Source organism: Anser anser (genome assembly GCF_964211835.1).
Source record: "Anser anser genome assembly, chromosome: 2".
NCBI lineage: Eukaryota > Metazoa > Chordata > Aves > Anseriformes > Anatidae > Anser > Anser anser.
In genome coordinates, this window is record NC_139721.1 from 69059180 (window position 1) to 69084810 (window position 25631).

General features: G+C 36.0%; 1 protein-coding gene across 7 annotated transcripts in view; it reads left to right on the plus strand.

Moving 5' to 3' along the window:
* Window positions 1-25631, plus strand: part of PTPN3 (protein tyrosine phosphatase non-receptor type 3) — a 168947-nt gene that overhangs the window by 117828 nt on the left and 25488 nt on the right. For all 7 annotated transcript variants that reach the window (XM_083825199.1, XM_083825200.1, XM_083825201.1 and 4 more), the window contains 8 exons: window positions 9584-9607; window positions 11776-11974; window positions 12543-12620; window positions 13561-13617; window positions 19649-19805; window positions 21524-21687; window positions 24425-24515; window positions 24773-24834. In XM_083825199.1, the coding sequence (XP_083681325.1) occupies window positions 9584-9607; window positions 11776-11974; window positions 12543-12620; window positions 13561-13617; window positions 19649-19805; window positions 21524-21687; window positions 24425-24515; window positions 24773-24834 (832 nt within the window). The remainder of the gene's footprint in view (window positions 1-9583; window positions 9608-11775; window positions 11975-12542; window positions 12621-13560; window positions 13618-19648; window positions 19806-21523; window positions 21688-24424; window positions 24516-24772; window positions 24835-25631) is intronic.

A 25631-nucleotide genomic window follows, 5' to 3' on the forward strand; every position in this document is an offset into this window, starting at 1 on the left:
TATAAACCTTTTTTTCCTCCTGACAATACCAAGTATAATTATTTTTAATCGATTTTTCCTTGCTGTATTTAATCATTTAAGGGTGATTTAAGGGTCTTAATCAGTCATGTTCTATTTTGTTTCTAAAAACCAGTACACAAATTAGAAAATGAATTATGGGGAACAGTTCTTAGTTTAGAAGACTTGAAACATATCAATTATTAAAATTATCTTCAATTTCTTCTTCCACTTATTAAATATATTGTACTGTATCAACGTGTCAACACCTAGAACTGTTTCCTGTTAAATAATTAAAATAACCGTGCTGGAGATGACGGATATTTTTTCATTTATTATATTGTTTCCCTGAAGAACACAGCGATTGTTTTAAGAATGTACTTTGAGTGAACGTTTGACTTTCTAAATACAATTTGAGGAATATCCTACAGGCTGTGGCTGAAAAAAAAAAGACACTTAAAAATTAGAGCGAACTTTGAACATAGGCAAACTACAGAAAACCAGGGCAAGCTTGTGTTTTGTTTTGTACTGGTGTAGCTAGACTGCTTCTGCTACCCAAATTATCTAAGGTACTATCATATTCGAGTACAATTTGAGGCTGAGCTGTAGACAAAAGAAGCATTTTTCCTCTCTCAGATTAGAGTCTGCAGAAAAGATTGGAGCTATTACATATGTATTATAGACAAAAAATTGCTCTAATCCCAAATGAACATATATTAAAGAGAGCTTTATTCACAGGGAATGAATAGGTTTGCTTTTCCAAGCCAAGCCATCTCAAATCACAGCTGCATACTAAACCTGTCCTTAAAGACAGTGCTGAAGAGGACTTCAAGAAGACTTTTGTTTAGTCCAGGGCTTCCTAGCCTTTGTGAAGAAAACTTCCCTGTCAATTTTTTCTCCTCTTGCTTGCTTTGCTGCTGTCCGTCTCATCTGACTACTGCTGCCACTGAAAAGTTAACACTGATGCATGCATGGAGTCTACACTGACACGTCCCAAGTCTAATAGGTTGCTTTGTTGTTATACCACGGTTTTATCATTGCTGTGCCTCACCAGTTCAGAACAGGTAATTTAGTCTGTCTTCTGACTATATCTTTCCTAACCATGTTCACTATATTTTATCCTATGCCTGCATGCATATATACATTACTACTATTATTTTGTTTTTCAAATGATTTCAAGAATAATACTAAAGTAAAACATACTATTTAGTAAGTGCACTTGTTTGGTAACTGTTTTTCAGTTAAAATTAGCTTTCCCTAGTCTTGACTTGAGCTCCCCTGAAGGTGTTTTGCTCTTGAAAGATTTGCATTTTCTTCATTGAAGCAGTGCTGCTACTGACTTGCTGCACATCTCATTTTAAGCAAGATGGAAAATCTGTTTTTGCTTTGTTAGGTTACATATCTTCAGAAGTCCTTAAACACTAAGGTATACATTAGGGAAGAGTTATGAATATGAAGGCTTATGGCATTCCTTTAAGATAGAAAATAAATTATGTGGATTTATTATTTCTAAGGTCTGCTGAAAAGCTGCTTTAATGTGTTTGTTTGTTTGTTTGTTTTTCCTGAAACTGTGTCATACCAACAGGCTACCTGACATGAAACTATCCTGATAGGTTGATTTGTGAAATGGGGAATCTTGCCTTTGGGAAAAAATGTTTCAGTGATAGATCTATATTACAACTAGTTATTTCTAAAGGCAGGCTGATGGAGTTGTGCAGGGAATTCTTTTCAATTGCATTTTTCTTTTTTTTTTTTTTTTAAACCTGCTATGTACCTGAAGATTATCATTGTTGCAGTCTTTCTTCATAAGGGTACCCTTGCAGCTTCCAAATTTGAAATGAGGAAAACCTCTCTGGTGGAGAAGAACAAATTATTACCCATTTGTCTTTCTGTGACATTAACACAATCTCTATGCTGCTGTGTCATTTAAGGACAAGAGGCTATGGTAAAAATTAAGTAGTCCTATTGAATTATGTGATATTGTTTCAAGACCGTATTAGGATATTCCAAAATACCTTCAATTTTATTAGTAACCTTCAAATCTAAGTGTTTACCTGGAGCAATAGATTGATTACATTATGGAATCATATAATCTAACATGCTTGATCTTTTATCAAGAAACGATTTTTTGTCTTGACACAGCACTGTCCGTCCCTGTGTAAAATCTGTTTCTCAGTATTGACATCTATTAAAAAAAAAAAAAAAAGCTGATATATGGGGAATGTCAACGGAATATATATCATACCTAGTAGTTCATGTATAAGATCCTTCAGGGCTGATTTGGTAGAAACTGGCATATCCATTGCCTTCTATTAAGTAAGAGAAAATTAAAATGACTAAAATGAGTTTGCTTGTTTCCGCATTTTGTAGATGTAAATGGTTCAGTAATACACATTTTAAACACTTTGTGATCTTGAAATCCCAATGGCCAGGGGTTGCCATAAAAAAAAAGAAAAATGGGGTTTTAACTGAGTAGTATTTAGGGAACTTTGAACTTCATTTTTCCACATACGTTTCTTTCTTTTTTCTCCCTTTTTTTTCCTCCCTTCTTGCCCCCAGCAGTATTACACTGGAATTGTTGGTGCCTTAGGTGTGACAGCAATGTTCACACTTCACAGTGAAATGAAAAATGAAAATAAATGATTGAAAGAGAAAGGAAAAAAACTGTGAAAGCCACTGTTTTGTTGAATGTTCTTAACCTCAGAGGATCCATCTGTGGGAAGCTGCATGTTTTTCAGCCCATGACTATGAAATGGGAGGAGTATCCTCTACTCATGCCCGGGTAGTATATTTAAGTTTTTAATCCAGCTCTGTGGGAAGACCATGTCATTGTTACAAACACCCACGCTTCCTCCTTAACTGAATGTTGTATCATTAAAGTTAGCTGGTGTTTCTTTCAGAGATGGCAAGGCTCTAGAAGTGAAAGGTTAGTGAAACAAATGAAGTTTTTAGTGGTTCAGGGTAATGTTATTCATGTTACTTGTATGAGACCAATTTGTCCTTTATTTGAGGAGCAGAGTTTCTTTGACCTTGCAAATTTGGGTTTAATGGCTTATTTTTTTTTAATGTATCTATACCCCTACTATAGGTTTGTTAATGTAGTGTATGGATTGTTAATGTAGTTGTTGCATGCTCTTCTAAAGTTTCATTCATGTTTTTGAATACACATGAGCGCATGTTAGTAAGAATGTATAAATTCAACTACATGTACTAGGTGCTATTTTAAGGGAAAAAATAACTGAGTTATTGGCTTGGAAAAGACAAGTATCCCAATTAAGCTGTGTGAAGGGTATTAGTTAAACTATTCAGGTTTCTCTTGTTCCCTGTGTAATGAAATAAATCAAGGCTTTGGTCTGTTTGGTTTGGAACAGCAGACTGCATAGGAGCAACTGATTCAGGAGGGTTTTTTTTGAGTAGACTGTGGCCTAACAGAACAGATTAGCTTCAAAATTCTGTTTAATCTGTATTTCAGAAAGAAGACTTGTAAAACACGTTTCAAAGAGACATTCAAACTCATTACAGTATAAGTCAGAAAAGCTGACAAATGAAGCCTTGTATAGATCTTGTACTTATATTTAAAGACTTACTGTTGATTAATCAGCAAAATAAACCTGACTAATTATTCACAGATATGAGAAGAGGCAAAAGGTTGGAGTGAGGAAATCAGTCACATATTTAACTTATACTGCCAAAAGAGGTTTATTAAGAATATGGAGTCAGTCTCTTGGAGGCATGCAGCAAATATACATGTGAGGTGATAGACCCAAGTTCCCCAAGGAAGTTCTGAAAAGACACACAGAAAATAAAATTCGTACTGAGCTTGGTTTATTCTTCAAACATATTGACAGAAAGGTTGAGGTGTTTCTGTCCTCAGAGAAATTAAAATCTGAACAGACAAGGACCTGAGCACCCTTATCTAACTTGGTTTAGATGATCTCCCAGGCTCCTTTCCAACCTAAATTACTTCAATTCTATGATTCTACTTACTATAAATGCAACATATTCCTGCGTGAGCTTTTTCCTTAGTTAAACATGCTTGCCAAAGCTATAAACCTCTTTAACTTACAATCTAAAACTATCCTTTGCTGGTGATACAGAAAATATAAGGCTACAGTCCCAGAGTTGGAGGGGAAGGAAACAAAAGGTTGAACTAGTATGCAAAAGGAAATTCACTGACATTATGCTATGAATTTCTGGAAGTGCATATATGCTCCTAGTGTAAGTGTGATGTATCATCTGGCAAAGTTATTGCATTGAAAATAGATTTCCTGCACTTAGGCTGCATTTGGTCAATTCTTTCAGCTTAATGTTTTGATAAACTGTAGCCACTTAGTGAGATTTGGTAAACTTACTATGGGAACACATCATTATTTTAACTAAGATATTCATTTTGTATACAAAATTTTTAAAGCACTGCCGTTGATGAAAGTGCCCTTCAGATGTATCCAGCTAAGTTCCAGTAACTACTACCTTGGTAAAAAATTGCAAATAGTTTTAAAGAATTTAATTTAAAATGCTTTTTCCCTTGGTCCTTAATCATATACAACCATGTTTAATTCCTCATTGTTACAAATTCCCTGCACTTCACAAGTCTGTTGTCCTTGTTCATGTACTTCAGTCTTTCTTAAGGAACTTTCGTAAGGAAGATGCCCTCCAAAACTAGGCAGTGGATCTCAGAACATTTCCATTTCATTTCCCTTAACCTTGTCATTCCATCACTTACCATTTGAATCCTCTTCATCATTGCACTTGAACACTTTTCTGAAACGTTTCTATTGACTAAGTTAATTAAATGGTTTACTGTCAGTAGACCAAGTGCAGAGGAACCGAAAGAATCCTTTCATTGGTAATGGCAGCAGCTTATCAATGTGGATGTTTGCAGCTTACAGAAAATCACTGAATAACTCATGTATACCGTGAAGTCCACAAGTTTTCTCTGTAATGGCATTCAAATGTGCGGCACAAAGAATCCATGTGGCCTTGCACAGTTGTTCTGTTCACAGAAGTGCTGAATGTTAGCTGTGCAAGTCATTCTGTATATAAACTTCTCTAAAAGGCAGCAAAACATGATGCTGTAAATATCTTCCAGTTAATTGGTTCATGAATAATAATCCTAGTTTAAATGGGGAGTTCTCATAAAAAAGATAATGGAAGTGCTGGCGTATTCAGTCTCCCCACCCCTGCAGGTGTTAGGAAGAAAAGAAGCTTAAAGAACTTTAAGAACACTGCAAGGGCAAAACCTACAGATGTTTCCTTCAGTTGTTTGTAGAGAGGGAGTTTTGCTACAGTTCTATTGTTTCAGTTGTCCCTTTTCTCTTGGGGTTTGACTTTAGCTTATCATCATCAGTTCTCAGAATAGCAGAATTCTCTGGTAGGGCACACAACCGTGGGAAGGAGGGGTCTTTCCTTGAGACTTGACACAAAAGGAGAGTTGGATTTTCACAGCAAAGAGTTTTATTGTAAAGATCATCGCTGACAGAGCAGTCCATAGTGAGTGACAGATTGAAATAGCATCTTTTTAGACATATTGTGGAGTAAGGAAGAGGAATCACTTGTAGTTTACAAGTGTTGCTTGCATGTTAGCTGATCCAATGGAAAGTTTAATCGCCTTGCAAGGAAGGTCTCTCTTTCTTGATGAAAAGGTTGATTGGTTGGTCTGGTGAGTGTTCTCTTTTATTGACTTAAAATATGGTGCTTGTTGTATGTTGTGAAATAAGGAAGATAAGTTAGTAAAACGTGGGATACAGTATAGCCAGAAAAGATGATCTCAATATTCCTGTTCAAAGTACTTTGTCACGCTGGTGAATAGTTAACTGCCAGAAGTAACATTTCATTGAGTTGCGAAGATAAAAATCTGCAGCTATAGCATGCTGTCCTGATAAGAACTTTATGAATGAATACACAGCACTGATGTATCTTGTAAGGGTTGGATTTGGTCATTTTCTAGTCTAAATTTTTGGTTACCTTTTTGTATTTTGAAAGGTTGCAGAATGATTCAGTAACTCCTTCAGATGGATATGTTTGAATTAAAGTACAATAATTCAACTGATAAATCTTCAACAATATTAAAAAGAATTTATATCCCACATTTAAGTCTCCAGATATTTTATTAAGATAATTGAGAATCTGCTGTGTGATTATATGAATGGAAGTGCAAGTTGTGTTTTTGTCTCAAATAACCTCACTGTCTTGCATTGGGGATGGGAGAGATATTATATTAAAACAGGGACATTGTATCAGAATTTTATGTTATGTAGGGTTTTTTTCTTTTGTAGGAGTTTTCAAATGGGTTAACAACAGCTTGAACTCTACAAAGAATTTGTTAATAAAGCCGTATCTCTTCTGTGGCACAACACAGAAAAATGCACGGCTTCATTGTTCTTTCCCTCAGAAGGAAGTCAATTAGCTTAAACTAAAATAAATCCTATGATTCTTTATTTTTAGCATGACTTCCAAAGGAAATAAGGCTTATGTCATCGCACTGCCTGTCTGTGTCCCTTCCCACTTTAGAAAGTCTGGACAACTACAGTCACATCTAATGTGGGGATGGAGCTTTCAAAGATACTTTGTTTTTTTACGAGCTTAGTGAAAACTGGTGACTAGGTAGAAAAAAACTTGATCTAATCTTCTCTCATTGAGTAATTCCATTATGAGCTCAACAGTTGTCTGTACCTCTTAGATTGGCTGCTCAGGCAGCATGTGTGTGCATGGTGCCAAAGGATCTTTTGTACTGCTGGCAGTTAGGGAGTACAAGTATTACTGGGATTGCAAACAAGAGAAGTGAAGGTACTTGTGGGAGAATGGGGGTGAATGTCAGTGGGGTCTCAAAGGTGTGGCATGACTGCGGTAAAGAAAGAGGAACGATAGTGTTTAAAAAAAAAAAAAAGTACACACAACCCAAACTTCCACAAATTCTTATTGAATCAGGCTCACCATCTTTGCCTCTCAAGGAAGAATTTGTTCATCTTACAGAATACACATAAGGAAACTGAACTAGAATGAACTTTATATTTCAACTGTAGTTTTTCATGAAATGTAGTACATGAGTCTTAAGCTTATTTTAGAGAACAACATTTGAAAAATATAACTGTACTGTGAATTGCTTCCTGTAATTTGACAATTCAACTCTGCATCCAAACCAAACTGCTTGTTTTTACTTTTCCAGCATGGAGTTGTATTGCTTAGGCTTTTTGGTTGCTACTTACTAAATTTGTAAAGCTCTGTTCTATCTGCCATAAAGACTTTGATTTGCAAGCACTTTTTTGGGGTAACCGTTACTTTCAAATTTATTCTAGTATCATACCTATTATTTTAATTGACTTTATATGGTTTAACTCACTGCTTCAGATGGTTTCTGATGAAGCTCCTCAATTGCTTTAGAAATCTCTTGGTTGTGGTTGTCCTCTGTAAAAAGCACAGTGAAATATGTTGCTGTACATGAGGAAGACATGCCTGGCACTTGAGAGCTATCACAGGGCTTCCAAAATGGGAAGGGATTGACCAAAAATTCCTTGCTTGGAAGGGGGCCTGCTGTTTTTGAGCCACACGGACATGGTAAGAGGCCGAAAAGCCAGATGGATAAAGATGCTTGTATGGTCAGGTCTTAAGGCTTAGAGCAAAGATTCTCCTGATGAAGAGACTTCTACTATACATAACAAATTTACACATACCAGCACTAATTACTTTATTTTCAGTGTTGTGGAAAGACCTTAAAGGTTGTACTTGGTGCTTAGGGACATAGTTTAATGGGTGACATTGGTGGTAGGGTGATGGTTGGACCAGATGATCTTGGAGGTCTTTTCCAACCTGAATGATTCTGTGATTACAACTTTTGATATTTTTCTCCAAGTGTAGCTATTATTTTTTTGAATATGTTTGCCACACATACAAAAAAAAAAAAAAGCAGCTAATAAAACAGATGAACAGTAACATGATCTCATTTTACAATCTGACAGCTAATTTATGTCTTCACTGCTGAGTAATTATTGTGTTGAAATGTTTAAAGGAAAAACAGTAGTCGACAGTATTTAAGTCCTATTCTTTTTGTAAAAAAAAAAAACTGTTTGTTTGTTGGTTAACTGAATTGAGTAAGAGAACAACAGTTTTGACAGAAGATATAAAAAAAAAAACATGCCATAATGTGTGTAGCTAGGTTACTAAATTCAGGAGAAACTGGCGAAGAAATACAAACTTGAGGCAAGTCAGTGCTTTGCTTTGCATGAAAGGCAGTGGTGTATTCATGTATGGCTTTCACCAATAAATTGTGTCGTGAACAGCTTGCTGTAAGGCAAATACCCTGCTATCTAAACAGTTTTAGCCTCCAGCTGTGACCTTCTTCCGGAAAGGAGGCACCCGAGAGGGTAGTTGTGGTGAGGGGCTGCTGTCCCAGCAGTGCACCTGAGTATCAGGACTTCTTCTGACCAACAAAGTCTTTCTTTTGAGGTGTTTATAACAAGGTGGTGGAGGCAGAAATGGGAGAGGAGTAACTGGATTGTAAAGGGATTAGACAGACAGTCTAAGTAGAGAAGCCTGTAACTTTCCTTTTCTCTTCTGCATGTTTTAGAGAATGTAAGAAAACTAGAACTGCTCCCTGATATGATTGTTTCTGTTTCCAGCCTCTATACTCTATTTCAGTTTTTCATTTAAGTATGGTTGATTAAACCCCAACTTCAACTTCAGAAGTCTCAGAACTGCTAATTGATGGTGGCCATGAGAGACTTCTTAAAAAGCATCACTAAATGTTTACCCAATTATCCAATGCTTTTCCTAAGCATCAGTTAGCTGCTTCTGAAAAAACAGAATACCAGGTTAGATAACCAATCCAGCACAATATACTGGCTTTCTGGCATTCTTTTTTTTTTTTTTTTTCCTCCCCAGTTTAAGCTAATTGTTTTTTCTAGCACAGTAAGTTTTACAATTACCTAGATTCCTTCACTCCTGGGTGTGAGCAAAAAGTAGACTTTATCCACATCAGATGCTGTGTGTGGATGTTATCTTGATGATGCTTGAGGACTCTGTTATAATCAGCCAAGCTGCTCAGTAAAGAACCCTAATTAACTGCCTTTCTTTTCTGTGCTGGATTGTCCTTGCCTGTGTAGCCACTTCTACTTTAGCTATGCTTTGTGTTAAAATTCCCTGTCAGCATCTGTTCTGCTCTTACGCTAAGTGATGCTTCTGAAGCAGCCTATGCTAATTTCTCCTTACCTACATGTAAAGAAATATAATCAGTGACATCTTTAGTCAGTGTGATCCACAGCTAAAACTTTCTCAAATGATGTAGCATGTCCTGTTCAATAATTGCCTCTGTAAGCTCCAGCAGAGTTGACATTGCAGTAGCAGATGTGTTGTCTGTCATTGGGCTTGTGCCAGAAGTGGAAGTGAGTAGTTAGAACTGCCTGGTGATTTTTTTGTTGAGTGTTTCATAAATGCCATAATTGCCTGATTCAGACCTTCTGCACAGGATTAAGTATTCTTTAATTTTCTGTGAACACACCTTCTGGCTTTCACACAGGCATTTTCTTTAATTAGAGTTTAGTTCCTGTTTTCCTGAAGATTTAACTCATGTTTGTTTACTGGTTTTTAACAGGTCATCGGAACAGGAATCACCAAAGTGAGTTTTCTTTAAACTTTCTGTGATAGATTCCTTAGCTTTAAACTATGTAACAAGATACATCAATTATTTTTTCAAAGTATTTGTGTAGTTAGAAGACAGAAATAATTGTGTAAACCAATGAATATTATAAAGCTTTTTTTAAAAAAATGATATTTTGGATCAGGATGTGGGAGGTTTTAGGTTCTAACATGACCTAAGTGTTCTTAACAAAATAATAATAATTTTAAACTGTTCAATAAAACCTTTTGTAAAAGTTTACTGATGCTAAAATCTGCTGGTAATTTTATCTGGTGACTGTATATAGTGCCAGGAAGCATTAACTGAAGTAATTTGTCATGTTCTTCTGGTTTTGTGAATTTTTTCTACACTGGAAAATCATTAAGAGCTATGCTCTCAAGTTGCAAGTGAATTTTTTCTTAATAACGTATGTTCTGAAAAATGTATTATGATGTGTTTACATATACAGTGTTCCTGCTTACTTAACAATGACTTTACAGAAATCATGAAAACCTCTTGGAAGCTACCAGATTTAAAAAAAATAATAATCATAATAGTATAATTCTTTTATTTTTAAGTGTCATTATTGTTTGCTGAAGTATTTTCAAATTATTGAAAGAGCCAAGTGAATCATGTCTCCTGAAAAATATTTCCTGTGGTAACTGAAAATCCTGCAAATGTTGTACAAACCATTTAATTCACATTGCCAAGAACATGTAATAAAACTGAGCATCAGAAATATTAAGGCAAACCCAAGTTTGCCTGATGACGTCTTTCAACATAAGTTGTAGTCAGATTTCTACAAACTGAGAAATAAGTGTTTGCATTATTAATGTTTGCGGGTCCTGTATGTTAAAAGTCTACATTACATTCCTCTATAGCATAGTTTTACTTCATTGACAGCTAGCAGTGGCCCCTGGGAATGGTTCAGAAAAGCTCACATATATGAATAGAATTGTACCAGAGCAGAGACAAATGTTTGAGTTCACAAATTCTAATGCCAAGGTTTACTTCTGGTGCTTCCTCTATGTGAGAATTCGATGTTGCGTTTTAGGAATGGTGAAGTAGATTATGAATCTTATACATGCTGTAAAAAACTAATAGCACACGTGCTTCCAAGGATCAAATGTACTTCATTTCGGTGTTGGGTTGTCAGTAGCAGCGTAGAGTATTCCTGCAAACTGTCCTGCCGCTGAGCATCTATGATGCAAGTGCAAGGTCAGTCTGCAGTGCGGCACACCTCAGTTTGTGCCATACACAGCACTATATGTTAATGATAGGACGCTGTGTCCAAGCTGCACTGAGCTTTCCCAAGACACAAATTTTCACAAAGTATTGTGTAGTTTTCATGAAGATGGATCTTTTAGTATGTATGGTGTCTGTGAGTTTGATCTAATTGAAGAACAATTTTAGTTGTATTAGAGGTCTGCATTTCTTCACCTTCAGAAGAAATAACTGTAGCTGAGTGAACATTTGAAAGGTCATGGGGCACTACCAGGCAGCTTGTCCAATTCTAAGATCCGATGTATTCATTTACTTACTGTTTTCTTTTTTTTTTTTATCGTTGAATTTTAAGGTTCTTGACCCATTAGTTCAGGTCTACACTTCCATTTAATTCTGGGTCCTTCTTCATGGCTATAATTACCTCAATGACAGAATATAGTACTGTTATTAGACCTGTCATTGTCACTTCATTTCCTATTTCTCTGACAATTTACCATGGCTTTTCTGCAATCCACCTTCTCGCAGAGAGATAAGGTTGAGCTGGCATTCACGTGAGTGGAATGAAAAAGAGTACTTTGCAAAAATGAGTGGAATCACAGTATACAGTTTTCATGGGTAGGAATGGAGTGCCTTTCCCCTGGGGCTCAACTCTCATTTCCTCCATGTTACTGTGATTTCCTGTACCACTTCAGTACTGCCTTTCACTGCTGACCTCCAAGTAATTTGCTAAAAATGTTTCTGCTACTCAGTTTTGTTTTGTCCGTTCTTCTGGACATCCACAGATCAAATAACTGTTACTTTGAATGGCAAGAAGTGTTAAAATCCAAGTATGAAATTGGCTTGCTCTTGGAACCGAGCAGTACGTTTGAATGTTTTACACTGTTTTACATAAAAATCTGGATAACAATACCTTCCTAATATTTATTTATCTTTCTTAAATGAAGGAACGTATTGGGAAATAGTCCAACTCGGAATTCTCTGACCCATACCTCACCTAAAACCTTGGCTCAGTCTCCCAATGGATTTGGTAACATTTCTGGCTCGTACCCATTGGAAGGGGTGGATAAACACTTCTTAGAAACATATGACAACATTACAAAAAGTAGCTCAACAGAAGATTCTGGTCAGTACTACTGTGATAAGGTATGTTCAATTGCATTCTTTTAAAGTCAAAACTGGTGCTAAATGTAGCTTTGAACTGTAGACTTAGAATCTACAAAAATTGTGATTATATCCTGGGATGAGCGTGTTTTATGCAGTAATAGGAATAAATCTTCTTGTCTTATTCAAACTTATCTAAGACGATATAAAATATGATAGGCAAGCCTACCAACTACATTGTTTTCCCCATAGTGTCCAGGTTTCAAGGGTGTTGTACCTATCATTTTTTTTTCCTTCAGTCACCTTTAGCAAGGACAACATGTTGAAAATTTTAATAGATATCAATTGGAAAAGCTAAGATGAAAGTAACAGTGTTAGCGCAGAAAAAGCATAGAACATATTCACCATTATACATGCTGCTATTTTTTAAATTAAAGGTTACAATTGTGAACATATTCTTTAACATTAACTTCTTCCTTTTTAAAACATGGATTTACATAGAATATACTTGTTCAGCATGTCTACATTTGGGTACGCTATATTCTAATTTTGCTGCTGTCTTGTTTTAAAAATTAGAAAAGTTTGATGTTGATTTTTCTGTATATTACAGAATGAACTAATTGAGGGAGATTTACTTTTGGTGCGAATCACACCAGATGAAGATGGGAAGTTTGGATTTAATCTAAAGGTAAAACACCAATCTTTTGGTTAGTTTTACAGGATTTATGTAGATGATTTAGCATTATGATTATTTTTCATTTTTAATGTAATGCTTTGGAGGAAACAGTATATTCTTGTGGACTTAAAAATTTTTAGAAATGGCAGCCTAATTCTTAAATGATAAAGGTTTATTTTCATGTTACTTTATTAGTTCTGTATTCTTTAGCTGCCTGTACTATGGGTATGACACATTTCCAAAGCAAACTGCCTATTTTGCTGCATAAATGTGGACTCCAAAATTTAATTTAAGGTATTAATTTCTGGAAAAATCTGCTTCTGTGTTATAAAACAAGTTAAATAGTTTGTGCTATCGTGCTGAATATACCCATAAAAAATCACATTGGAGAGATGAAAATTAATTTTGGAAGAAAATGGAAATAAGTATTGATTTCCTTGTAAATTTTTGACATCCCCTCACTGAAATTCTATTTAAAAAGATAGAGTAGTGTGAACTAGCCATATCAAAATCAGGGCTGAGTTTGATGGTTTTGCTTTAAGCATTTATTGGTGGAGCAGTCGTAGAGCTTCATGTAAAGGGAATAAGGGAGTATAGCTGTCTGGAAGTTTGCTACCTGATCTCTTCCAAGTTCATCACAGTATTTAAGGATACTGTCCACCTAGTGAGTTCAAATGTTGAATTAGGCTAGCTCGAAGCGTAGGATTTGAGTAATGGTGCATTTGATCTGTTTATCACGTGTTAAAATGTATGGGCAGGCAAAGACACTGGTTTTAGTTAACTGGAAAAAACATGCCCTCCTGACATTCACTCATGAAAATCCAATCTAACTGACTTACAGTGATAGAACACTAACTTTATAAAAATAAAATTAAAATAGGTGATTGCTTGTTTAAAATGCTTATGTTTATTATAATGATACATTTACAGTCATTATTTACTTGACCTCTAGGGTGGTGTAGATCAAAAAATGCCATTAGTGGTATCAAGAATAACTCCAGGATCACCTGTAAGTAAATTCTTGCCATTTTTAATCTCTCATTTATTACTTCTTCCACCAATGTCTAGTCTTTACTCATAGGAATTTGGAAACACACAACCAGTATGAAATAATAGATGAGCTGGTTTCTTTAGAAATTGATTTGACCAGTGTTTTCTTGAGCCATGGATGAAAAGATTGGGAACTGTTGAAAGCATGTTTGTTTCCCCCATCATCTCAAAAAGTGCATCTTGAAACGGCTCTGGAAAATGGAAAATGTTTGAAGAAGGGCAAAAAGGATGTTTGAAGATGCAGAACAGAAGTGAGTAGTCTGGGCCTCAGCAGCCAAGAAAAAAAGAAACAGTTTCAGAGAGATATGGCAAAAATCTGCAAGGTTTTGGAGTACTATGAAACAGGTAGCAGGGGATTCCATTAAAAGAAGTAGGGAGTATCAAATTAAGTTTGTGAAAGTCAGGTTGAAAATGAATGAATAGTAGTGGTTCTTCATGAACAAGACACCTATGAAACTGCTTGACAAAGGATGTTGTGGTTAAAATAATTTCGTAGGGTGGTTAGGAGAGGATAAATGCTTGAGGGAACAACCTGTTGACAGCTTGTTGTGGTCTGACTATTCAGTAACTGAGGAAATCCGTAGAGCTAAAAACGCTAATAGGATGGGGGAATACTGAGGGCAGGGCAGGGGTTCAGGAGTGGGGAGCAGAATATGTTCAGGCATTGGAATGAGTTGCCCAGGGAGGTGGTGGAGTCCTGGGGGTGTTCAAGGAAAGGTTTGTTCACGGTGCTTAGGGACATGGTTTAGTGGGTGACATTGGTGGTAGGGGGATGGTTGGACCAGGTGATCTTGGAGGTCTTTTCCAACCTTAGTGATTCTGTGATTCTGTGTTTGCACTCATCTTGTTCTGCCATGGATATTTGCTTATGGCAATGTTTCTGGACTAGGTGTGACATTCATCAGAATCAGTACAGCCGTTGAGTTCTTATGTTGAATTGTGAAATAATAATAGTGATTTAACACTGTGGTAACTTTTTTCTAAATAAGTGGTTCATAAGTTTGTGAGGATATGCATCTTATTTCACTCACCTTCTTCCAAAGTATATTTCCCAACTCTCATAAAACGATCTCAGTGCTAACTTGATAGGAGATAGTCCCGACTTAATCTTACAAGTCTGTTGTGCTCTACATATTAGAGACTCTTGAAATGTGATAAGCAGACACAGGGCTGATATCTGAATGTCATGATGTAAATCTAGCTAAAAGAAATTGTTTGAAAACTTGTATTCTGTCCCATTTAAGATTTGTGACTTGACTTAACGCAGTACATAGCAGTCTGTTATGAACTACAATATTTGAATAGAAGAGTAATAGGAAATTATCATTATAACTTGAATCCACAAAGCGAAAATGAAACAGATCTTAAGGGTTTGTGTTCAACCTAGCAAACTTTGTAAGGGTTATTTGAGATATTGAAGTGAATGTAAGACAAACAGGCTCATTCCACAATTAGTGAAGGAAGGATGCTTCTCCAGAGGCAGTGGTTATCCTTTGGCGGATCAGACTGTCTTCTGGGAAATATGGAAGTATCAATCTGTTTTTCTCTTTGTTGACTGGAGAAGGACTGTAAATCTAACTTAAAGGCTTCATTTAAGTATCTCCAATTAGTAATTGTAGGCATAAATAGAAGTGAACAGTTAGCTCTTTAGCCTTATAAAGCAACAAGTGAGCAAGTTATTGAGGGTCAGGGGATAAACTGGAAACTGTTATACAACGCAGTATGTATTCAATAGCAGTGTTATGTAAATCACACCATATTACAGGAAGAGAAAAAAATAGAGAGCATAACAGTATTAATGTTGATTATATAGTTTTCCATAAACTAAATTTCACCATCTCTTGACTATTTAATAAAATGTAACTGATATTTGAAAGTTTAAGTAGTTGTATGGAATGCATTTTTGGTTTATTTTAGCTCCATAGAACATCAGTGATGTCATTCCTTCATTGTATTTGCTGCTGTTTCAACTTGTTCTGGATTCACTCATTACCAAGCAAATTGTGCTCAGGGACACCATTTAATAATATTATATGCCAAGATTATTTATCAGGTTTGTAGGTTACTTTTTTTTTTTCAATTTTCCTTCAAAAAGATTTGTCTTTTTTTTTTTTTGTGGAAGAGAAGAATCTGTACTCACAAAATAAGGCAGTATTTTCCCTTTGGCATCCTAAAGTTGTGTGTGTTTGTTTTTTAAATTCCTTTCTACTACAGCAGTAATCTAGAGTGCTGGAAAATTTTGAGGACAGAATAGCAAAATGAGTTGCAGGAGAGCATAAATCTAAAGAACAACAACTTCTTGCAACTGGTATTTTTTTAACAAAATTTCTATACTGTTTTTTTTTCCTCCCACAAACAGTATTAATGTCCAAAGGTGATAAAGAAATAGTTATGGTTGTATTTAATAAAACTTCTGACTGAAAAATAGTATGCATGCTTCTTGGAGCAATAACAAAGTGATTAGCATAAAATGAAACATTGGGTGTGTCAATAGGACAGGAAGCCTTTGACATAATTAATTGTCTGAAAAAGCTCTATATCTGAAAAATCTACAAATTATGCTTACATGGAAAGAATTAATTCCCCTTTGAGATATATTTTATACAGTCAGATGATACAAGCAAGAGAGCTGAGGCATTAACATGTCACATGATTAATATAGCTTCTTTGAGCATAGATATTCATCTTCTCCTGTAATAAAGAATAATAGCCAGCAACCAACCAAGAATTCTAAATTGTAGACAAATGTAGGAGCTCAGAAACCATTCCTTCTGTATTTTTGTTGACATCTTGACACTCCTAGACTGACCAGATATGGTCTGTGTGACTGATATGATCTTTATATCATTTATCTTTTCAAATATTACTAACAGCATTTTAGAGTGATTAAATCAGTTGTTCATAGTCGCATTCTTCAGTCTTGCCTTCATAAATTGTACAAAGTACGGCAGGAACTCTTTTGGGGAACTGTGAATATCTGGTTAAATCAGTGTTGAAGGACACCATGGATGATTATAATTCCCATTCTTCCTCTCTTTTCGTATCTTTTTCATTCATCATTGACAATCTTCCATATCCTTTTTTCTTCTTTCTTTAGAAAACGTTTGGGGAAAGCAGTCTTAATTTTTTTAATATATTTTTAAGCAGCTTTTCTGATTGGATTCTTTTTTCTCTTGCATACATCTTTGTTTTCTCTATCTTCCTTCTCTTCCCCTTTATCTGTTTTTTGGCACTTACACACATTTTAAATTTTCTTTCCTTTTACTTTATTTTCTGACACAAGTGGTTCCCAATTTATTTTCATCTCCCTATCACTTTTTTTTCTAGCTCTGCATTTTTCTTTCTGTTGGTTCTATCATCATCACCTCTCCTTTCTGTCATCTTCTGTTTTTTACTTGGTAATGTAGTACATCACTGATAAACTTAGTTCAGGAGAGCTATCCATGCTTCCTGCAAGGCATAACCAGGATCAAGAGGAAAGGGCTAATTTGAGCGTCTTGTTCACATTTTGTTTCTTGATAGGGCTAATAACACTGGATGAACAAAGTTCAGGGAACCTGTGGTAGCATGAAGGAAATAGAGGGAACAGCTATGAATACCGAAAAAGAGATTGTAATGGACTTAGGTCTCATTTACAAAAGATTTCAAACGGAGTATTTAAGTATATGACTCTCGTATAGCTGGGTACTTCCTAGACAAACTGAAAATCGAGATAGCAATGAAAATAGAATTGTTACGTAAGTTGACTGCCTTGTCAAAGGTTGTCTTGAATATCTCCAAGGTGGGAGACACTGCAGTCTATGGGCAGCCTGTTCCAGTGCTCAGTCACCCTCACAGGAGGGAGGAAAAAAAAAAAAGTGTTTCCTGATGTTCAGATAGAAACTTCTGTGTTTTAGTTTGTGCCCACTGCCTCTTGTCCTGGCTCTGGGCACCACTGAAAAGGGCCTGGCTCCATCCTCTTTGCACCCTCTCTTCAGGTATTTATATGCATTAATAAGATTCCCCACTGAGCCTTCTCTGCTCTAGACTAAACAATCCCAGCTCTCTCAGCCTTTCCTCATGCTCTGGTCCTTTAATCAACTTTGTATATCATAGAATCATAGAACGGTTTGGATTGGAAGGGATCTTAAAGATCACCTAGTTCCATCCCACCTGCCACGGGCTGGGATGCCACCCCTAGATCAGGTTGCCCAGGGCCTCATCCAGTCTAGTCTTGAACACCTCCAGGGATGGAGCATCCACAGCTTCTCTCAGCAGCCTGTTCCAGTGCCTCACAAGCCTCTGAGTGAAGAATTTCCTCCTAACCTCTAATCTAAATCTCCCCTCTTTTTAGTTTAAAACCGTTCCCCCTTGTCCTGTTATTGTCTGCCCAAGCAAAAAGTTGCTCTCCATCTTTTTTATAAGCCCCCTTTAAGTGTTGAAAAGCTGCAATAAGGTCACCCTGGAGCCTTGTCTTCACCAGGCTAAACATCTCCAGCTCTCTCACACTTTCTTCGCAGGAGAGGTGCTCCAGCCCCCTGATCATCTTCATTGCCCTCTTCTGGACCCTCTCTAACAGTCCCACACCCTTCATGTGCTGGGGGCCCCAGACATGGACACAGCACTCCAGGTGGGGCCTCACAAGGGCAGAGCAGAGGGTGACAATCCCCTTCCTCCATCTGTTGATGCAGCCCAGGACACAGTTGGCCTTCTGGGCTGCAAGCACGCACTGCTGGCTCATGTCGAGCTTTTTGTCCACCAGAACCCCCAAGTCCTTCTCTGCAGGGCTGCTCTCAATGAGTTCTTCTCCCAGTCTGTACTCATGTCTGGGATTGCCCTGGCCCAGGTGCAGCACCTTGCTCTTGGCCTTGTTGAACCTCATTAGGTTCACATGGGCCCACTTCTCAAGCTTTTCCAGGCCCCACTAGATGGTGTCACTTCCTTCTCTTGTATCAACCACACCTTGGCATAATCTGCAAACTTGCTGAGGGTGCACTTGATCCCACTGTCTATGTTGTTGATAAAGATATTAAACAGTACCAGTCCCAGGACAGACCCCTGAAGGATACCACTTGTCACCAGCCTCTACCCTTGATATAGAGCCATTGACCAAGACTCTCTGGGTGCAGCCTTCGCGCTAATTCATCATTCAAGCTGTTATCATCATCATTCTGGCCATGGCTTGAATTACTTTGTGCTGGATGCAAAGCTAAGTGTGCTAACAAGTGTGGCAGGAAAAAAAGCCAAACAAATCCTAGAATACAGAAGATAAACTAAATTGCTGTATCCAAGACAAGCTATAATGCAAGTTTTCAGTTGCAATGGGGAGAACTGTGTCCTAGCATTCTATGCATCGCAGGTAGGTAGCACCGAAATGTGTTGCAAATGCAAAGTACTTGAGCATCGTAAATCAAATACTCACCTACATCATCTTATTAAAACTCTAAGTGAATGAAATGGGGATATCATTTGATATCTACCAGTTAAGAATGATAAATAACAAAAATACGAAATGTGTATAAACTTCTTAAAATTGTAAAAAGAAACGCATGTACAGGGAATGTCATGTTACTTAAATTATCCTCGGTTTAATAACCTCAGTCGTATTTGGGCTTTTCAGTATTCACTGCATAAAAAGTGAAGGATGTTTACTTAATAAGTCTGTCATCTTGTATGCTTAGGATGCTTTTTCCAGAAATTCATTTGCTGATGTTTAGTTTTTGAAATTTATATCTTTAAGAGCAATTTGCTAATGGCTATCTGATAAATAAAAATTCTTTTTTTAGCTATTAGTATGCTGTTTGAACTGTCGCTCATCTTCATTGAGAGGCTTTGAAGCAACAAAAAGCTTTAGATCTGATCTCTTTGATAGAATTTCTGTAACAGAAGATGAAACTTTATCAGGAGGACTCTGAAGAATTTGCTTACATGATGAACTTAATATTCTGATTTGTTCCTGCTTACATGACTGGATGCAATGACATTAATATGTTTCTTTGGTCTTGAAACAGGCTGATAAATGCATTCCAAAACTGAATGAAGGTGATCAAATAGTATTAATTAATGGCCGAGATATCTCAGAGCACACGCATGACCAGGTGGTCATGTTCATAAAAGCCAGCAGAGAATCTCACACGAGAGAGCTTGCACTTTTGGTCAGGCGGAAAGGTAACTGGGCTTATTTTATTCACTTTTAATGTATTCGAGACTGTTGTTCTTATGCTTGGGTGGAATACCCTCTATTTAAATACATGCGTTCTCGGTTCACTTGGAATATGTCCATGCTAGAAAGTTCTCCCTGCATTTAAATTAGTATCATAAGTAGTTTTAACTGGAGGCTCTTTCCAATGCAACAAAGAATCTGTCAAGTTAGAATTTCTTCTTATGTTTTTAGCTCTAAAAATCTACAAAACAGCAAATGATTCCTTTCAAAAGTTCATTTTGTAAATATAGCATCATTTCACAAATCTTTAATTGCATGTTTGCAAATACCCATGAGCTGCTGTTGCCCAGCACGATTATGCTACAAAACAAGTCAAATGAGCTTTTTTAAAATTCTTACAGTAGATGTTTTATCATAATAATGAGCTTGACCCATGCAGTCTACTCACTAAATTGCTGCTGGCAAACAAGACAATCTTTGAAATATGTAGGGTCATAGGTCTTTATATTTAAAATACAGAGGACCAATCCTGTTCCATTTGCTTGCTCCTATTTAAAGACGTGCAGATCCCAGGAGCTTTCAGATGAAGTGAAACTTCTGGTTTATTATTTACTTTCTTTAGGAGCTATGATGAGACCTTAACACAAATGATTATAGAAGGGTTTTGCAAAGAGTTTCTGATTACATTATGACTTAAAAATCTGGAGGGATTATGCATTGCTGGGAAACAGGAGGCAATAAAACCTCATAAATGTTATAGGCCTCTGTAGCATTTACTTTATTTTAAATTTTGTATGTTTCTTGGAAGACAGATGTCTCTGTGTTTTGTTCTACCTGAACATAGTCCTGCTCCTATTATTGCAGGCCTCTCTGCTGGCTATATGCAATATTTAGTCTTTCCTTAACCTTTTTTCTAGTCCCCCTCCTACCTGCAGATAAGTCTCTGCTTAGCTAAAGATAACCTGTGGCTCCATGCCAGTCATTTGTATAGGCATGAGTGCGAACAGCTCCACATTTTCTGTAGTTTGGCAGGTATGGGCCATTGTGAGCATTGCAGAGAATATCCACAGATGGACACATTCAGTGATACAATAGCTTTCATAGAGCAACAGAACTGCTGTGTAGTTTTTCATTAACGTTTTTCATGTTCTTCGACATGTTAGCAAGAAGTGGCAAATATAATGTTTTATAATTTATTAAATCAGTTCCCTCGGTGTTAGTATAAGAGATTAGAAAAGAGAATTCAGGTACTGTAACGGAAAAGGAGTACAGTATAAGTATGTTTGTGTTCATTTTACTGTGGGAGGTCCAAGCTTTTTGAGATATTCTATTAATTAATTTCTAAATTATTTTAGGCAAAACTCACGTAGTTTTCACAATGGTTAATGTTGTGGGCCATAAGCCTGTCCAGCAGTTCCATCTGCAAGACTAGATGGCAGCAAAAAAAAAAAAAAAATCTGTGCATTTGAAAGTAGTGGTTTGCCATCGTAGTTAACTCCTTAAGGAGTTTATTTTCCCTAAAGACCATGAGGACTTTTTACTCTTTCCCCTTCCTTCAGTAATATGGTATATAAAGAAATGAAGTTAAGTCCGTTGCTGTTACTTGCTTTCTTGAGACCTGAACTTTGCAAATCTTGTTCTCACAAGCTGGTAAATCTTAGTATGTGTTCCAAGCACATTAGTGCTGTATGTAATGGATTTTAATTTTCAATGCATCTTTCAGTAGTTAAACAGTTTGTGGAGCCTAAATCAGAAGATGAAGTTGATTCCCAAAATCTCCCAGATTCTCTTCTTCCTATCTGTTCCGAATATGCTGATACTCTGGAGGAGTCTATGGAACAGCTAAGGAAAGGACTGGAAAGTGGGACAGTACTTATTCAGTTTGAGGTAGGTAATACTCAACTCTCAAATGCTATTAATACAGACTAATAGCAGCTGTGACCATCAAGTAAAGTCAGGGCTTAATTAATTACAAAACTTATTGTTCCCTTTCAGTCTTATCTGAAGAGAACACGAATATGAGTTGCCCATCAGTTTCACACTCCCCTGCAGGAGAAAGAGGAGAATGATTTATCAGTCTTGCATAAAACATTATCTGCTGAGAAAAATGTTTTAATTACCATGTTTCTAGCTCAAGTACCCAAAGCTTACTAAATGTTGGGTTTTTTATTGAGTAGAATAGCAGGGAGTTGACAGAGGATAGTCTTGTACTTTGTTTCTTTTCCTGTGCTGCTCAGTGAAGTTTCTGAAACCTTTTATACCCTTGGTTTTTCACTTTCTCATATTTTGCTGCCTTTCATGGAGTGACAGCAGCAACTTGACTGTTCCTGTTCTTCTTCTCTTAGAGGCTGATATGAAAGTTTTGCTATGTTAATTTCTATTCGAGGTTTGTAATGTGCAGTCTGTGGTATTTTTCCCTAGCAAGCTAAATTGATGCTTACTTCCTGGGCAAATTACTCTGTAGGTGAGATTCCCCCCTATGTAAGATAAGACTTGGATGAACTGCTGTATAGATTAATTCATTAATGTTTGTTATATTCTTCAACATATCAGCAGAGAATATCCTAGAAAACTGACTAATAAAATGTTATTGTAGTTTATTAAAATAGCTCTTCAGTGTTAGCATAAGAAATAAGAAAAGATAATTCAGTTCCTTCTCTAAAGGAGACAAATTAGAGTGTGAATATGTTTGTGTTCATTTAGCTATTGGGGATCCAAACATTTTTTGTAACTTTGGAGAAACCCTGGTTGTTGTTATCTATTAATTTCACATAGTTGAAGTCTGGCATAATCCTTTCTAACTCTGGAAACTTGTAGAACCGCAATGCCTTCTTTCCCTGTTTTTGATGTTTTTCCTTCATTGTTGTTAAAAATGCCATGAGATTCAACAGTGATTGCTGAAGAGTTGTGGTGTTATTTATTGTATAACCATTCGTTTTATGAGGACTGCTTTGTTTCCAAAATTTGTGAGTGTTAAGATTTTCCCCACTTTTTTTAAAAGAAATTCTAGACTCTGGTTTCTATCAGATCTCCAAAATCCACACCAGTAGTTACAATGCTGTAGTAACAAGTCTGTTAGCTACCGAAACAGTAACTCAAAAGATATCAGCTAGCCTTTGATTGTGCTTATTGTGCATAAATTTAGTCAACAACTTTGACAATGTTTCTTTAATAATCTTCATAGAATGTTTGATTATTTATGACTTTTTTTTTCCTGATAACATTTTTAAAAGGATATTCTTGATGTTACAAAAACAAGTGCAGAACCCTTTTGTAACGTAATAAACTTAGTTTAGTGATAGCTTAGCGATCTTTTTTCTTTCAATTCATTGTTTAGTGACCTTCAGAAGCAGAGGCAATTGCAACATCTCATCAGCTTTGGTAACTCTCATAATCTCCATTCATGTTAGTAAAATAGAGAATAAGTATTTAGTACATTATCACATATAAAGTTTTTCCAGAACATATTCCTATAATTATAATTTATGTCCAGTTAAGCAGAATTTAACAAGTCTGTCAATGGTATATGACTTTTTTGTCAGGCAACAACAACAAAACTCCAGAACTGTTACTTAACATTAAGTTATTCTTCCTTGTCTTCCACTAAAAGTAGAAATCTTAACTTGACTCAGGCAAAATGGAACTTAAATTATAACTAGTGGAAGCTGTTTGATTGCTACATAGGTTATCAAGTTCTCTCCCCACATGGCATCCTTCCTCATTCACGCTGCGCAGTTGAAAAATGTGGTGAGCCATGATACTGAGACCCAGGATTCAGCAAGTCTTTTAATAGAATATTTTTGTACATTATTCCCTTTCTCTTAAAGTAGGGGATTTTAGCATCCTATTGGTTTCACTTAGTTTTATGTGTGAAACCATATTCTAAATCTTTAAACGTGAAAGATGTAATTACGTCTTTGTTAAGTCTCGTGAAGTACTTAAAACTCTGGCGCAGCCGGGTTACTCATTTGTAAGTTGCTTTCATGTATATTTAATACAGCAAAATTGTAATTGTATAATTGCATTTCTTGATTTGTTGTTGTTGTGTTTTTCCTCCTGTACCCTTTATTGCCTTAAACCATGCTCCCAATGCATTTTGATCTTAAAATTTATTTTTGGTTATATGCATACTTGCCCACATTCATTTCAGATAAAATTTGCGAGGTAGAGCTTGGCCCAAAAGAAAGGGAGTCACGTATTAAGAGACTGTGATAAAGATTTGCTTTTTCAAATATTTACAGGGTTGAATGTAGTAGTTTTCGTCCAGAAAACGTTTGAATTTTTGTATTACAGTTGATTCCAAGAAATATCGGTCTGTATTTTTTTTCTTCTGATGTTTTTTATTGCTCAGTTCTTCCACGCTCATTCTCAGTTTTACTTCTAGCCCTCTCCTGTGGTACATCTTATAAGACAAAGAAGACTTTGCAAGAAAACAGTTTATGTATATCAATGATTTGCATATTTTCTCTTTTTTCCTAGAAATTCTTCTAGAGGTGATGATGATGGAGTAGGAATAATAGAAATTATTTTCACATAAAAAGATACATTTATATAAATAAAACTCAGGAATTTTGCACAACCGTATCCCCCAAAAACTCACCTATTTTTAAATTCTGCCTTGCAGCAACTTTATAGAAAGAAACCAGGGTTGGCTGTTACATGTGCAAAGGTACCTCAGAATATGGACAAGAATCGATACAAAGATGTTCTACCTTGTGAGTACTAAGTACAGACTTTTTGCATATTTTTGTACTCTAAATGATAGTTTATAAGACTGTTGTATTTAATTTCTTTGTAAAGATTTAATTATATTATCCAAGTTATATAAATGTTCATTTTATTTTCTAAAAGATCTATTTTGTTTTGTAACCTGCTGTTTATGTCTGCAATTCCTCATTTTTTTGACTTAAAAGGGAAGCATGACCCCTAATTTCTAATTTAATTCCTTCTTTATTTTATTTTTTGTGTGCAGATGATGCCACGAGGATAATACTGCAGGGAGATGAAGATTACATTAATGCAAATTATGTGAATGTAAGTCATACAGAGACCTGCATTTGCTCACTTTCTATATTACAATAGCAGGCTAAATTTAGCCTTTTCTAAGGAATAAGGGTTATTCATTTTACATTTTGGGGATTCATAAATGTAATAGATGTGTAGATTCATAATGTAAGAGAGGAGATGTCTCTTGTGAAACAGGTGGTCACTCTGATACACAGCAGATAAAAGCACATGGAATCCACCATAATTTTCCTATACTGCATGACATAATTTTGTGGGTTTAATATTTAGCTCCTTATGTAGACCTGAGAAAATGGGCAACATTCCAGACTAAGCTTTATTTTGTAATAATATTTTTAATGAAAATTGTTTTCGGGTTTTTGTCTTGTGGCTGTGAATAATGATGCATTAAATTGATGAAACAGAGCAGTTAACTCTTGTAGGTTTTTGTTAGTTACTGAAAGCGTTCTCCTGTCTGATCAGAGTCTTGGAGATTAAAAATAGTTTAGCATTGCTTAGGTTAGGTATTTTGTCAACTTTAATTTCTCAATAAATACCTCAGAAAACTTGGAAGTGTTTGAACAGTTCTTGTCTGTCAATCACGTTCTCCAACCTGTTGTTTTTCTGATAGCCTTTGACTGTATATTTTAAAATAAACCTTTCCAAATTAGCTTGTTAGCTAATTTAGGTATTAGGACCAATCTTTTTCAAAATGTAGATGAAATCTGTGATTCTGATTCAGCTATTTCTGTAAATCGTTTTTGTCTATTTTGTAAATTCTGAGGTTGTCTCCTATAACTTAAAACTAAGCCTTTTTCGTCTAGAAC